The sequence below is a fragment of the Achroia grisella genome, unplaced genomic scaffold (genome assembly GCF_030625045.1).
Source record: "Achroia grisella isolate CSIRO2021 unplaced genomic scaffold, CSIRO_AGI_Agris_v1 utg359, whole genome shotgun sequence".
In the NCBI taxonomy this organism is placed as follows: domain Eukaryota; kingdom Metazoa; phylum Arthropoda; class Insecta; order Lepidoptera; family Pyralidae; genus Achroia; species Achroia grisella.
The window spans coordinates 620,394-635,388 of record NW_026712817.1 but is presented as its reverse complement, the minus strand read 5'-3'; the positions used below and the strand labels follow the sequence as shown (position 1 = coordinate 635,388).

The following is a 14,995-nucleotide window of genomic DNA, read 5'->3' as shown; positions in this document are numbered from 1 at the left end:
AATTTGCTTACAGATGATCACCATCATCATTGCCTTGCCTTTATCCCATTATTTGTGGTCGACGCAGTATGTCATCCTCTTACACTGGTCACATCTGAGCATACTCTCCTTTTATTCATATCATCTTTTACACAATCCATATATCTTCATCACTTATGGATATTAAAAACCATATTTTGGTACCATTTTAAAAAGTACCTTTTCTCGTATACAAAAGGTACACAAAATATACAGGCTTTAATCTTATATATATGAACAGAACCACGGCTCTTACGTTATCTAGTGACGGCCCTGAAACCACACGTGTTACATAACTTCTGCCTTGTAATTTCAATACCTTATCTCGGCCTTCAGCCTTACCACATCTTAAAATGTAAACTGCTTGGCGGCTGAACAGGGGAATCAGAGGTATACACACAGGCGACTTTTTATCTGTATACAATTCTACCTGTATATATCTCGTTTAATCTATTAGATAAACAGATTTATAGATACATATATGGAGATATGGGTGGGTCATTCAATTAAAGTAAATTTACACGTTGATACCGGTAGATCATCCGTGGGTACACATACATTATAAAAACATATTTAAAAAATAATATACGTAATTACCAATAAAAAACTGCCGCCCCCTATGTGAGAAATAATATTTTCAATGCGGTCTTCAAGGTGTTATATAAGCTTTATAAACGTGATATATGAGTAAACTAAGGTTCTATTTTTATAAGAAATCGTCTGCTTACGTACCTACGTCGTATCGCAACATTTTATGTGCAAATTCTTGAACTTTGATGGGGGTTTAACAGCTCCCTTCTTTGCTGGGAAGGACGTGATTTATCATTGTGTGTGAACGCTAGGTGCGTTAGCATAAAATGATATTTGATAAATGTACCTATTACATTTAGATAATGTCTATTTTTGACTGACAAGCTAAAACCTAAATAGTTTTTAAGAGCATCATTACAGGAATTTTCATTTCGTCGCGAAAAAAAGGTTTTACAACAAGTTGAAGAATTTTTATTGGAGTATTCACTTAAATTTGCAATTACGTATTTAACTACCTAAGTTTGTTGAACTACGTGCAGTCATTTCAGAACATTATTTAGTAATACTGTCTTTTTCATTTCATTGTTAATTTGTTGTGAAATATTTTAATGCAATTTTGTATACGTTAAATTTAAAGACGAAAAAAAATGCTTTAATTGCTAATTTATAAAGATATATGGAATAAGTTAATCGCTATTAGTATAATTATAGAAATTAATTTAAATCACAACTGTATTCCTAAAGTTAGTTAGAGTTTAGTCAAATATTTAGTACCTCAAATTACGCTAAAATGTGCTCTATACAAAAAATAAAATTGTGCGAAAATTTATACTTATATTTGACTCTCTGAGAATGGAAACACCAATAAGATATTTTTTGTCTGTTTCCTTCCGTAGACTCGATCTTTGAATTCAAATATATCTGCGACATAAGTACCTACACTTAAAGTTTTGTATTCACCTAAACGCTCCGCCGCCGCGCCGCGCCGTCTTCTTCTAACGTTGCTTCTAACTACCTCATCTGGGATAACAGTCGTAATGATATTTTTTTGTTACAGATATGAAACATGGAGGAATACAACGACACCCTGCTGTTAAATAGTTCAGAAACCTACCAGCCCTACTACCAAAGACCTGAGACATATATTGTTCCACTTATTTTCGCTCTGATCTTCGTAATCGGTGTGGTGGGGAATGGAACCCTGGTAGCTGTATTTGTGAGGCATAAAGCAATGAGAAACGTGCCCAACACGTATGTATTTTATTTCAATAATAATAATAACTAGCTGTGCCTGCGGTTCATCGCGTTAAATTTCAATGTATAATATTCAATTATAATTATAGCCTATGTTTTATTCTGATGCATAAGCTATATTACTGTAAAGTTTCATCAAAATCCATTCAGTAGTTTTTGCGTGAATAAGTAACAAACATCCATACTCACAAACTTTCGCGATTATAATTAATATATTGTTTATTTTCTTAAACATAGTACAGAGATGAGGCCCTCGGTAGTCTAGACTATACTACTATACATAGACTATACGGTTTAGCACATCGCTTTATATCCGATGGTTGCTGGTTCTACACCTCGTACAAAAATTCCTATTCATGAGTAAGATTGTTTGTATCAGTTTGTGTGTTTTCTATGTATATCATTTATGTATTTGCCAAAAAAATGTATATATGTATTTATATCAGGTGTCTAGTACCCATTACACAAGCTCTGCTCAGCTTGGTACTAGATATCACGATGTAGTAACAAATTCTTTCATTTCTCATAACAAAAGCATAAATTATTTCCATTAATTTCGACTCGTTGTAAACTAGTGATCATGGCCTTCTTTTTATCCAGATCGGTGTTTCCCAATCTTTTTTGTGCCATGTCTCATCGTAGTCTTTCTTATATTTTTATGCCCCCCACCCCCTTATGTAACCTACGTAACTTTTAATATTAAAAAAAATAATTGCTTACTTAAGAAACTTATGATAGGTTACAGAAAGAAGTCACCATGATATTGTTAACGAAACAGAGTATTTAAAATTTCATAACATATAATTAAAACCGATATTCCCCTTACAAAAGTGTTTTTAAAGAATTTTCTATATTAATTTATTATTTCAATTTAGGGGCCGTTCAAGTATTACGTAAACAGATTTATTACACTTATTTACCCCTCCCCCCCCCCCCCCACCATCCCGCTTGTCAGCAAAAGTAAGCAAAGCTCTTACCCCCTCCCCCATGCTTACGTAAACATTAATTAGTGTCTTATTTTTTAGCAAAGATAATGTGAGATGGACCTTTCGTTTAAAAAAGTAGATCACTACTGATGACGTAATCATCACCTAGACTACCGTACCACCCATGTCATCCAAAATAAGCAAAGCAAAGTCCCCCCCGCCCCTTATAGTGCTTACGTAATACTTGAACAGCCCCTTTAAATGATAAATTAATTATTTAAGAATTTGCTTTTTTTCATTGGATTTGGTACCTAAATCTAGCATTTCATTTAAATGGACCGGAGTGAAAGGGTTAGCTCGTGTTGAATCCATTTTAGAATCTCCCTCCTTAACAATCAAATTGCCCCCCTGTGGAGCGTAGACCCATGATGGGAAACACTGTTCTAAATATTAAATTAAATTAAAAATTCAAAGAATGCTTGGAATCCAGGCAGCATTAAAGTGCTTCGTCGAATAATCTCTCAGCACTGTATTAAAAATAAATCGGCTCGTATCAGCTTCTTTAATAGGCGTCTAAATTGATGTCGCGACAGTATTTGCTTTGCCAATTAATTTCTGATTTAATTAAGTACTGCTGATATTTACACACTAAATTTCAATTCCCTGTTTCTACATATGTTAATGTTTGATTAAATTAAGTATTGTTTAATTTACATATTAAATTTTGAATGCCTGTTACATATTTTGTATATGTTGGTATATTTTGAAAACAATGTCATGTGTCTCTGAAAACGTTTCTAGATGAATTAAACTGTAAATTTATAGACTAATAATCCTGCCTTAATAATTGAATAATTCCCAAAACACCATGTAGTCTCAAACTAAGCAGAACATACAACTGATAAAAATATCTAAATATCAACAAAATATTTTAAGTTTAAGTAAAATAATTTGTACATAAGTATATGTGCAACGAAAACACACTGACCAAACAATCATACTTAAGAAATAATATGTATTATCTATATTTGTTATGAGGTTGTATGTGTGTTGTTTGTGATCAATGTTATTAGTTAGTAGTATGTAATATTATATTATCTGTGGTTATATATTTAATGTCTGTAGTAATAATCGAAACGGCGACCATAAGAAAAATGCAGCTTGTTAAACCGATGAAACGAAAAATGCATTGCAAACTGTAATAAAGAAGGGAAAAATCTCTAATAACAATATCAGAGTAAGTACTTAGTAATGAAGTACTACCTACCTAATAGTTTTATATAAAATTAAATAAATACTAGGGTCGTCTGTCTCTATGCTATGTTTAAAAGTCTACACGACTATAGTTCTGTTTACCTACACAAATGATTCACTCAAACCATAAAACCGAACGAAACCTCTATTGTTATATATGGTTGAAACTGAATTCAAAGGAAATCAACACAAAGGAACGCAGAACTTAGCATAATCCACACATTCATTGATACTAAATCGCATTTCGCTTCTAATAATTTGTTTTTCGTCGTTCTATTTTTCGGTTACTTACAAGAAATCAGCTCTATTTGGTTTACTTGTCTACTAACTGTTTGCCGCTACTTTTTCTGCTTTTATTGTGATAAAATATAGCCTATGTCCTTCTTTGTGATCACGCCAAGTTTTCTTAATATCTTCCAGTCATAAAGAGATACCACTTTTGATTTTAGAATTTTAGTATAAAAGATCTTATTACAACCTTTTTAGCATTATAACAAGGCGGTGCCCCCAGTTTTGCACGAGTGGTGCAGATAAGTTGACGTTAAAAAAAGAAGATTCATCTTATATGAATTTAGCTGTTCTAGACTTAGAGACTGATTACTAAGTTATGCGTTAATAGTTAGGATAATAATATTTCATAGTTAAAAATATAAGCTTGGTGCTTTCTTAATGTTAAGGCTTTATAATTTGTAAATACAAAAAACATATAATATTGGTAAGTAGATTACCCTGTAGGTATCAACAATATATCTTTATATCTAAGATCTATTTAAATGTTTACCGCGTATTCAAGGAACATGAAAAGGAAACAAATAATTTATATATATTTTTTTAAATTGAAATATTTCCAGAAGTAAAATACGGACTAGAAATAGATACGAGATTCTGATTTCAGAACTACAGATAGAAATGTATGAATATGTATAATGTATGTGAAATTTCCCATTTCATTTGATGACAATACATTATTACACATAGCTTAGTGTGGAGAATCACTCAATGAGCAAAACACAGATTTACAACTATGTCCGCGTGAATGTACTATTTAAAAATATATCCAAATGAAACAATATTAAATAAATAAATACTGAATTAGGAGTATTATTAATATAGTTAATCTGAGATTAAGATCTTTACACGAATAATTTTATGGTAAATAAAATAGCCTTTCGCTTCCTACCCCACAATAAAATATATTTAAGACCCTCTAATGTATACTAAATGCTAAAGTTTAGAAATCTACTTTAGACATATAATGCGGAGGAAGTTAGCCTATAAGTTATATGCCCTAACTACCCCCGCACGTCTAAACAAGTCATCCGGTATAATTCTTATCTTTACCTTACGTCACTATTTTTGTATAAGAAATCCTCTTCTCCAGGACCCTTCTCTACCTTCACATTTAAACGCAATTCTCATTAAGAAAAAGATTCATGAGTTTCGTGAAATGGGTTCTGTAGTTAGACGTCCGGAAAATAAGGCATTAATTCCATCGAGATCGTAAAGTTAGAGGTTGGTAATCTTTTACAGATGAACAATTTATAGTTTGACTTCCTAAATTGGATATGTGACGGCACGATCTATGTCAGGTTTAGGTTTAATTCACAGATAGGCAAAAATAATATATGAACGATACTATTTCAACGCTTCAATTAACAATCCGCAGATTTTGCCAGTCAGATGAGGAAACGCCACTACACAACAACAATCCAATGTGATTGTAGCTCACTGATGCATAAACGAAATATCTCCTTTGGAAAGTTTACACTCTATCCTGAGGAGATAAAAACCATCGCTCCTACGAGAACAAGAATTGAATATCCTTCAATTCTTGTCCCTCACGGGTATAGATAGCGAAAGCCCAAAACCCTCAATAAAAAAAACAATAAAATAAATCCAACGCCTTTAAGGTGTTTTAATATATAAACTTTATAGGTTTTTATCTACAGGCTCGGTATTTCCTTTTTTATTTATTTTAAGTCAGGCAACATAATATTATTTACATTCCGGGGTGTGTGATAGTGAAAATCAGTAGCTGGTATTAGTCTAAACAATTCCACAGAACACTCTCCATGATATGTGCGCTAGACAATTCACAGAGATACAAGATCTGGCCAGACTTTAATCTCTGTGTTTCATGCAAGATATTAAAATGCATCAAATTCATTACAATCTCGTCTAGTAATTAGACAGATTCTCATGAAACTCATTATAACTAGGTTTGTTACCGGCGTGTTGTTTACACACCAGGTCATATGTTGAGCGGAGCTCGTTTGTTCTTAAAAACTCGGCCTTTAAGATTAAATTATTTTCAGAAGCGCGTGATTTTTTTTCTAAATCTATGGCAACCTAGCGCGTAAATATTATCCGCCATGCTAAGTCTATGGCAACCTTTATCATCGACCATTCAAGGACTTGACTGGTCGGAATTTTTTTTTTTAGTGGTAAATGATGGAGACCCAATAGTCGACCTTTGATGAAAAGTTTGGTTAAGCTGTTTCTGAGGAGTATCGTTACAATGAGTGCAATTATGATCTCTAAAATCTCTCCCCGGTTCGCGCTTCGTTCAAAATGCGTGGTGGACATTTGTTTTATTTCAAACTCAAACAATCTGAATTTCTATTGTCATGTAATCGCTATGGAGGCATATCGATTGTCTATTTGTTAGTGTGTGTTAGTGTTTTAGTTACGTTGTAGCCAGTATTTCATATTCCATTCCATCACACTCGATTGATTGTAAATCAGAATAAAATATGCATATTGCGAGCAAAAGTTACTTTTCCAGCTGGCAAAATGTTTTATATACCTAATGGAATTTATGGTATAACTTTTATGTTTCCATTGGTTTACGAATTCACTTCGTTTTAACGGCATTCTGAGTCTGTCTGCCTTTTCGCTTGATTTGTAATCCATTTCTCAAGCACTTACTGGCTTGTTTATTAAGCTGTAATTTTGTATACATGTAAAATAAAGCGCGTTATAGCCCAGAGTTTCCTATCCGACTTCGACAACAAAGGTCGTGAATTCATATCTAGATGATAAAAATCTTTGTGTGGCACTTCATAATTCTAACTCTATAATGCTGAATTTTGGCCCTTATCAGTGTTTCTAACACTGATAAGGGCCAAAATTATTCTTAGTGATGGATCCTTGCCGCTGTTCTGACAAAATTAGTATGAATCGAATAATGGAATAAATTCTAACAATTGCAAAAATAGGTGCAACGAATCTAACCCGCGATCATAGCAAGTAAAGCAGTGTAAAGCAGTGTGCTAAACCGTTAGACCATCAAAGCTATTATAATAATAATAACACACATAGAAAGCACTTATACCAAATACTCATGAATACAAATGAATGAATCGCAGCGAGTAATCCCCGACCATAGGCAACTAGATCTTTTATTTTCGTAAATGACGCACACATTAGGTAGTACAGTTGTACAGGACTCCTTGCATTCGGGCCGACAATTCGTATTTTTAAACTTTTATAGGAATATTGTCATTCTGTTGCTATGGTTTTCTTAATATTCCTCTTACCTTCTGCTACCATCCCTAATTTTGTTACGTCCTATATTTTTATAGCATACTGTTATAAATTCATATTGCGCCTTTAATTACCACCATCGTTAACTGCACCGACCCCAGCGCCTTATACATAGTCCCACACAACAGTTAAAGCAAGAAAAAGATACAAAACAGAGATAACTAATTTTAGATATAGTTACTATAATTTTCCAGTTATTTATTTATTACTAGCTGTGCCCGCGGTTTCACTGCCGTTAACTTTCAATATTAATTAAATATACACGCATGCATACATATATGTGTATTAGCACAGCGGCTAAATAGCTGGATCTCAGAGGTCGTCAAATAAACTGTTGATTAGTATTTTACTAAACATTTTTTTTTCAGATACATACTGTACCGCTACACCACAGAAGTCAATTAAACTATTCAACATTAATTTTTTGTTTTTTTTTTTCAGATACATCCTGTCACTGGCTCTAGCTGATTTATTAGTCATCATTACCTGCGTCCCCTTCACATCGATTGTGTACACAGTGGAGTCATGGCCGTGGGGCGACACAGTATGTCGGGTGTCGGAAGCAGCAAAGGACGTCAGCATTGGAGTTTCAGTTTTCACGCTGACAGCCCTATCAGCTGATCGATACTTCGCCATCGTTGATCCATTGAGGAAGTTGCACGGGACAGGTTAGTAAGTTATATTGCAATATATTTTTTTACATTAATGTAAAGATATGACAATTTATATTTCTGATTAGCTCTTCGATGATAGAAACACCGTTTACAAACCAAATGAAAAACTGACAGTGTTACTTTCCACACTCAATTGATGTCAACAGTTCATAATACCTCTGATAATCCTATCTATGATAACAATCGTGAAGGTTTATTATTATGTACTAGGACTACATTCTCTAGCCTCATACTAAGTAATACTTGTAGTATGGATCCATAATAACTATTAGAATTACTAATACAAATCTACGCACTCATGAATACAAATATTTTCAATAAAAATATTTAATAATTATTAACAATTTCAAATAGTATCCTTTCTGATATGTAGCTGAATTTTTTATACGCAATAAGATCTTTATGTTCTAAAACTCGCCGCCATGCTCCTTATAGTCGCGAGTTCAATTCCTCGCACGATGCAATCATTTTGCTTCTTAAGTTTGATTGTGTAGCATTTTTTTTTTAATGCAAGGGATGATATTACGGCAATGTAGTTCATACATTGCTAGTAACCACTTTCCACATTACTAATAATCCCTTTCCCCCCTGTTAGGCTTGGTATTTTTTTTTTCCTTTATTTGTTTCACAGTTAATTTTTTTTATACATATCTATTGGGATTTATAAATTCTTAGGCTCCTGCTGAGATTTGATACTAAGGAAGTTTTTAATAGAAGTTTTCACTCATTGGTTTGGGTTTCCTTTGTGTGTATGTATTTTAATAAAATAATGTTTTCGAGCATTACTATCAGTTGTCCCATAGTTGGGACTAGATGGCGGTGTACAAATTGTTCAGGGTTATTATTATTACTCGGAACATAGTAAACTTTGAATTAAAAGTTTAATAATAGTTTTAATTCAACCAATCATAATTTTAATTACCTATAAATACATTAAAAACAGTATATGAGAAAATTTGTGTTTTAATAGTCACGTTTGATGTGGTAACTGCGTTTGAGATACTCGTGTGGTTTTTATTACGAGCATGCTAAAATTTATTTAAAGTGGTATAATAAATTATGACACAGTATAAATACCTATAAATTATGGACTACACATAAATGAAGCTTCAAGTGTACTTCACAAAACTAATACTGCGCTTCATAAACAAAACCTCGAATTAGTTTTCTTAATTCGTCATATAATTATTTTCTGCGGTCCGCCTTGCGGCTCGAAAAAAAGAAATATAAAACCGAGAAATTCAAATATTAGTAATGCTTGCAAATCCGTGTTTATCCGCAAGTCTATTATAAATAACAAATCTTACAATACTCAGTTAGTAGTAAACAGTAAATACGACAAATAATTTTTTTTTCATCTAGTTACACTCCTTCCGATCGATCCCCCGTTCAATTCAAACGAGGACCGAAATTACGAATCTCTAACCTCGCCTGAGCTTAGGCGAACTTCGAACCCCTAGCGGTGCCCTCAGTCTAAAGTCGTACCCGTCAGGCGGGAATTAGCCTTCAGCCGCTCCATAAGTTCTTCCGCGGGTTTAGAGTGCCATCTGCACACGCTCCTATCGTCCGGTGAAGCTGTATAAGAGTCTGTAATAGACCTACATGAATAAAGATGTTTTGAATTTTGTAAAGGATAGCTGCGGCATTGGAGTAGTCCGAAAACGAAAACAGTTACACCTTTATCTATTTATTCACTCAATTAAAAAAAAAAACGTACCTGAAATAAATAAAAATTTATTTAAGTAAAAATGGTCAATATTTTAACCAAAATTCATTTTTATTCCGTCTCAGAGTCTGCTATTTTTGCTAACTTGAAACTTTAACCTTTTACATCTGATTAAAAAAATATTACCTAATAAATAACAAAAACAATCTAGCATTGTTACATGTGGTGTACTTCGCTTTCATGACAACTGACAAACTGATCCCTGTATTGGATTCAACGCGACCGTGAAAGGAATTCTGATGTCTGTGACTTCACTACCCAAAGTTCTAATCGTAGCCACAAGTCATAAGCGAGTAGCGATATAAAGTGAGAAACAGTGAACTACATAGATGTTATGCAATGTATAGTCAATACATGTTATAACGAGAAAGAACTGATTTTTTTTAAGAACAGTATACTACCAGTATTAGTAGGCCTTTAGTAGCCAGAATAAAATAAAAAATATAAAGTCCTCTGTATATTCTCTGTTCAGTTCTTAAACTAATAAACAATGAACCGCGTAGATGTTATATAGAGAAAGAACTGATTTTCTTATAAGAAAAGTATACTACGAAACTATTAAACTCCACTTATTTTGAAATTCGTTCGCTGATTGCAGGTATATCAGCTCTAACTAAATTAGACTACATATTTTGTTATTATATAGGATACTTACTTTAATATTTACTTATTAATAATTAAAGAGATTATTATTCATTGGCCCAAATTTAAACAGGATATAATATAAAATCAGGTTGCCATGTGGTCACGATGGTAACCATCCCTATTAATTCCAAGTGAATTCGATACACTAAGCTGAGTAACTTGACTTACCTACATTCTAATTCTATTATTATTTACTCGTTATATTTCATTTGTTCAAAAACTAACTACTAAATGACTACCTAATATTCAACGCTTATAACTTGAACCAATGTCTGTTAAGTGATGGAACGGTAGTACATCACTACAATCGAACGAGGTCTAGAGAATTAACTTGAATCCCACTTGTGCGAGATGTTGCGGTAACTTCGCTCTTTACTATTACCCCTTATATTAAGTTCGAAATTAAGTTGGATAAACAAACCAACACTAACTTAGGCCCTCACGTGTTTAAGATTTAACAACACGAGTACGTGTACAGTAGTAGAATGAATGAGATTTCATTATCCCTTTTAAATTGAATATTTTAACCGAGGTTGACTTTGTACGACGTATGCGTTATTTTGTTTGCTTCGCCAGAAGAAGAGGACCAATCGGTACCATTGTGGCACTGCACCCACTGGTCCCAAATTCCTGTTGTATGCTTCAACACCGACCACGGCAATATACTTGCCCGGCCTAAACTACTTCACCAAGGAGCAGGATATCGTTGACTACATATAGACGAGAAATAATCTGACATTGAGGATGGCGCAGCTAGGGTCGAGTCACAACGCGAGTTTAATGACGTTTGTGGTCGGGGTCCCTACCAACATGCTACCCACCTTCATGAACTACTAGCCAAGATAACTTAGTTCTTAGAAATGGCAACATCAAGCGTGTTGTTCTTATGAGATGGTTGTCAATTTCCATCAATTGAACAAGGTCTAAAACTGATATAATGAACTGTGTAACAGTTGGAGATCTTTGTACCATAATCCCAAAATAATCAATGGTCTATTTATACAAAACCCAATTATTGGTTGCGGTACCTACTTTCCTTTATATTATACGATGGGGAAATGAAATTAGCGTTATTGGTTGTAAAGAAATGTTGCGTCGAATAAAGTAAGAAAATCTATTTAGAGCTATGTGATGTTTTAATGATAAAAAGACGAAAGGAACGGAGTTTGGGAAGAAAGAAGCATGTAATCTAATTACCAATAAACCAGTATTATAAGTAGTAAAATACAAAAATATTTGGATCAGAATTTACGTGAAATGTAAAAAAATAGTATACTGGCTCATGTTTTATAAAACAATTAATCTAATTAAATAGTATTCATATATATATATATATTCTTCTTCTTAATTGATATCACGGTCTTAATCAGCAGTACACATTCCAAATAATACGCTCTAGGCATCTCTATTTTCTGCATTGCTTACTGTACTTGTAACTGGAATACTATAATAATATCACATCAGTGCCTTAAATATTCCCCTTCTTCCGTCCACGTGACCCGCCAACATACATATCTCCATATTATCAGATTCCCGACAGTCCACGTGACCGACAAAGATATTTATTATATGCTTTATAAAATGTACAAATTTATTTGTGTCTAAATATATGCAGTACGTAATAATCATCTAGGACAATAGGACAAAGCGCCATCTAGTCCTAAGCTAGACAACTGATGTTATATACGTTTTTTTAGTAAATACATATGTTTTTTTTGTAAATACATAAATAGAAAACACCCCGACCCATACAAATGTCGTCGTATACCAATGTTGATTGATGAAGTTTTATATTCAAATATATCCAGCCTATTAAGAGCACTTATCAAATAATGATAAAATTCAACTGAATTCTTTCTTCTATTACTATACTATAATATACTTCTGAATTCATGTATTACTATACATCCGCCCCGACTTCGCATAGGTGAAAATTTATATGTAGATATAACTATCATCTTGAATCTATTTATCTATTGCGAAAACCTATATTAAAATCCGTTGCGTAGTTCAAAAGATCCAAGCGAACAGACAGCATAAGCAACTTCATTTTATACTATTATATATGTAAAAAGTTCGATAAGTCGACTCAGTTCTGGATATAAATACTTTTTTACTAATAATTCAGATCACTCACCTAGAAACATGATTTTAATTCTCTTACACTTCGAAACAAATTAAAGACAGATTCAGCGGCGTTTTATTTGATGTTTCTTATGTATATTTACATACAGACACTCGTTGGTAATAGATTGCTTTTATTAATAATAACATGTGTTTGAGAAGGAAAAGGGTGTTAGGAAAATAACCGATTTAAATAAATTAAATTGAATATATGAAAACTGTGAATCATGAAGACGGAATTTTCGATTATTCCACCTGCGTTTTTGGTAGAATGAACGATAATTCTATGTTCATGATTCATATTCTGTACACACAGTACCAGTACCTCCGTTTCATTTTTTCTGTAACTTTAAGCTTAATTGTCTGTAATTTTTAGGTAAAAACTCGCTTTGCTAGCTTTTTTCTTTTTTTACGTGATGTTTCCAATATGATTTACGTTAAAACTTATATGTGTATGTAATGTGACACACATAATACTAAATTGCATAAATTCCAAATTTGCAATTTTTCGGAAATCAACTTAGTGATTTTTATTTTAAGGTATATTTTCCTAAATTTTTTTTATTTAAAAAATGTATATCCGTAAATATATATATATATCAAGATATCCGATATCTTGATATAAATTAAAAATCAACAATAGTTATCGATAACTAATTATTTTATTATGTATGCAAATTGAAATATTCATATAAAATATGTAAAAAATGTGAAATAAATGTTTTAAAATCTTTCTCTATTATATAACAAGGAGCTTTGTAAAACATGTATCCATTCTCATTTCCTTATAATACATAGATTTCGTGGTATTTTATCAAAGACCCCAATAAAAATAGAGTAGTGATCTCGTAAAATATTTTATCATCTCTATTCTCTGACCCGCAGTTTTATCTGAGTCGTGTCCTACTCTATGATTTTAAGATTCGGTGCGCCGACAGAAAATGTATCGATATTATATATTTATATCCTTCATATTTTTAGATCTTTCCTTCAATACTCATATATTGCATAATGAAATATTTCTGAAATGTAATTTCGTGTGATATACCACTGTAATACTGTATTGTATGTTGTACAAAATGTATATACCTGAGTTATATGACAGCCAAATATTACATATTTTCGACTATAGATCCAGTAAAATATTATTATTTCCTCTATTTTTTTTTTAAATTACGGGTATAATACACATTATTAATATAGTTACCATTACATTTATTTGCCAAAAAAATATTCGTGGAAAAACCTGTTTAACTATATTAATAAGTTACAGATATTTCAGGCAGTACCTAATAATGGATAAGATCCCATGATTTTCTTAATTTGACGTTGTGTAAATGCTGTGTTTATTTTTATCGTTTAATTATCATCATCAGATGGGCTTTACAAGTGTACACTGGGATGAAGGCAAGTAGTTGATATAATAGTTTTGATTTCATTCTTGTGTTATATAAGCACAAATCCCATAATCGCTCGGCAATATTAAAGGAAGATATATTCTTTTTCTCTGTAATGACAAACAAAGCTGACGGCAACCCACCTTATGGCAAGTGATAACTGTGACCATGATGAACAGCACTATGGATATCATTTATTTATTTATTTATTAGAAAACCAACAGCTTAAAATCCAATACATTAAATCTACAATACGTTTCTAGAGAAAACCAATAGGTTTTCAGTGACTTAAAAAACAAAATGTGGCGAACAGAATAAAGATTATAGGTATATTAGGAAGTTAGAAATTTAGAAAGGCCTATGTTAACAAAAATCTGCAGGTTTTGCCAAACTGAAAAAGGAAACGCCACAACACATTCCATGTGGTTGTCACTCAGTCACTATTGTCACTCATAAACGAGAATATCTGCTTTTACACCCTTTCCTGAGGAGATAAAAACCATCGCTCCTAAGAATATCCTTCAATTCTTGTCATCTAAGACAGGTCTAGGTAAATTATATAATTTTCTTTGAAAAGGTCGATCACAATTAGATCAATGTTATATAAGCAGTGCTACAGGTCCGCAATTGATATATGTTGTGTAAACAACCCACTAAAAACATTTATTTTATTTAGAATTTATATATATATCAAAGACGGTCTTTGTTCTTTTATTTAATATTCGCTCTCTATAAGTATCGTAAAATTGTAGTGTGATAACTTTGATAGTATATATATATATATATACCTACATTTTTTTTGTATAAAATTTGCCTCTTAAGTGGTAATCTTGTAACATTATAAATGCGAAATGTCTATTTATTACCATTTCACGACTAAATTATTAATTAATCTATATA

At 32.4% G+C, this 14,995-nt stretch overlaps 1 protein-coding gene across 1 annotated transcript in view; it reads left to right on the top strand.

Moving 5' to 3' along the window:
• Positions 1 to 14,995, top strand: part of LOC131843910 (neuropeptide CCHamide-1 receptor-like) — a 144,056-nt gene that overhangs the window by 108,288 nt on the left and 20,773 nt on the right. Inside the window, exons 2-3 of the mRNA XM_059192694.1 lie at positions 1,607 to 1,800; positions 7,971 to 8,197. Coding sequence (XP_059048677.1) covers positions 1,616 to 1,800; positions 7,971 to 8,197 — 412 coding nt within the window. The 5' untranslated portion in view covers positions 1,607 to 1,615. The remainder of the gene's footprint in view (positions 1 to 1,606; positions 1,801 to 7,970; positions 8,198 to 14,995) is intronic.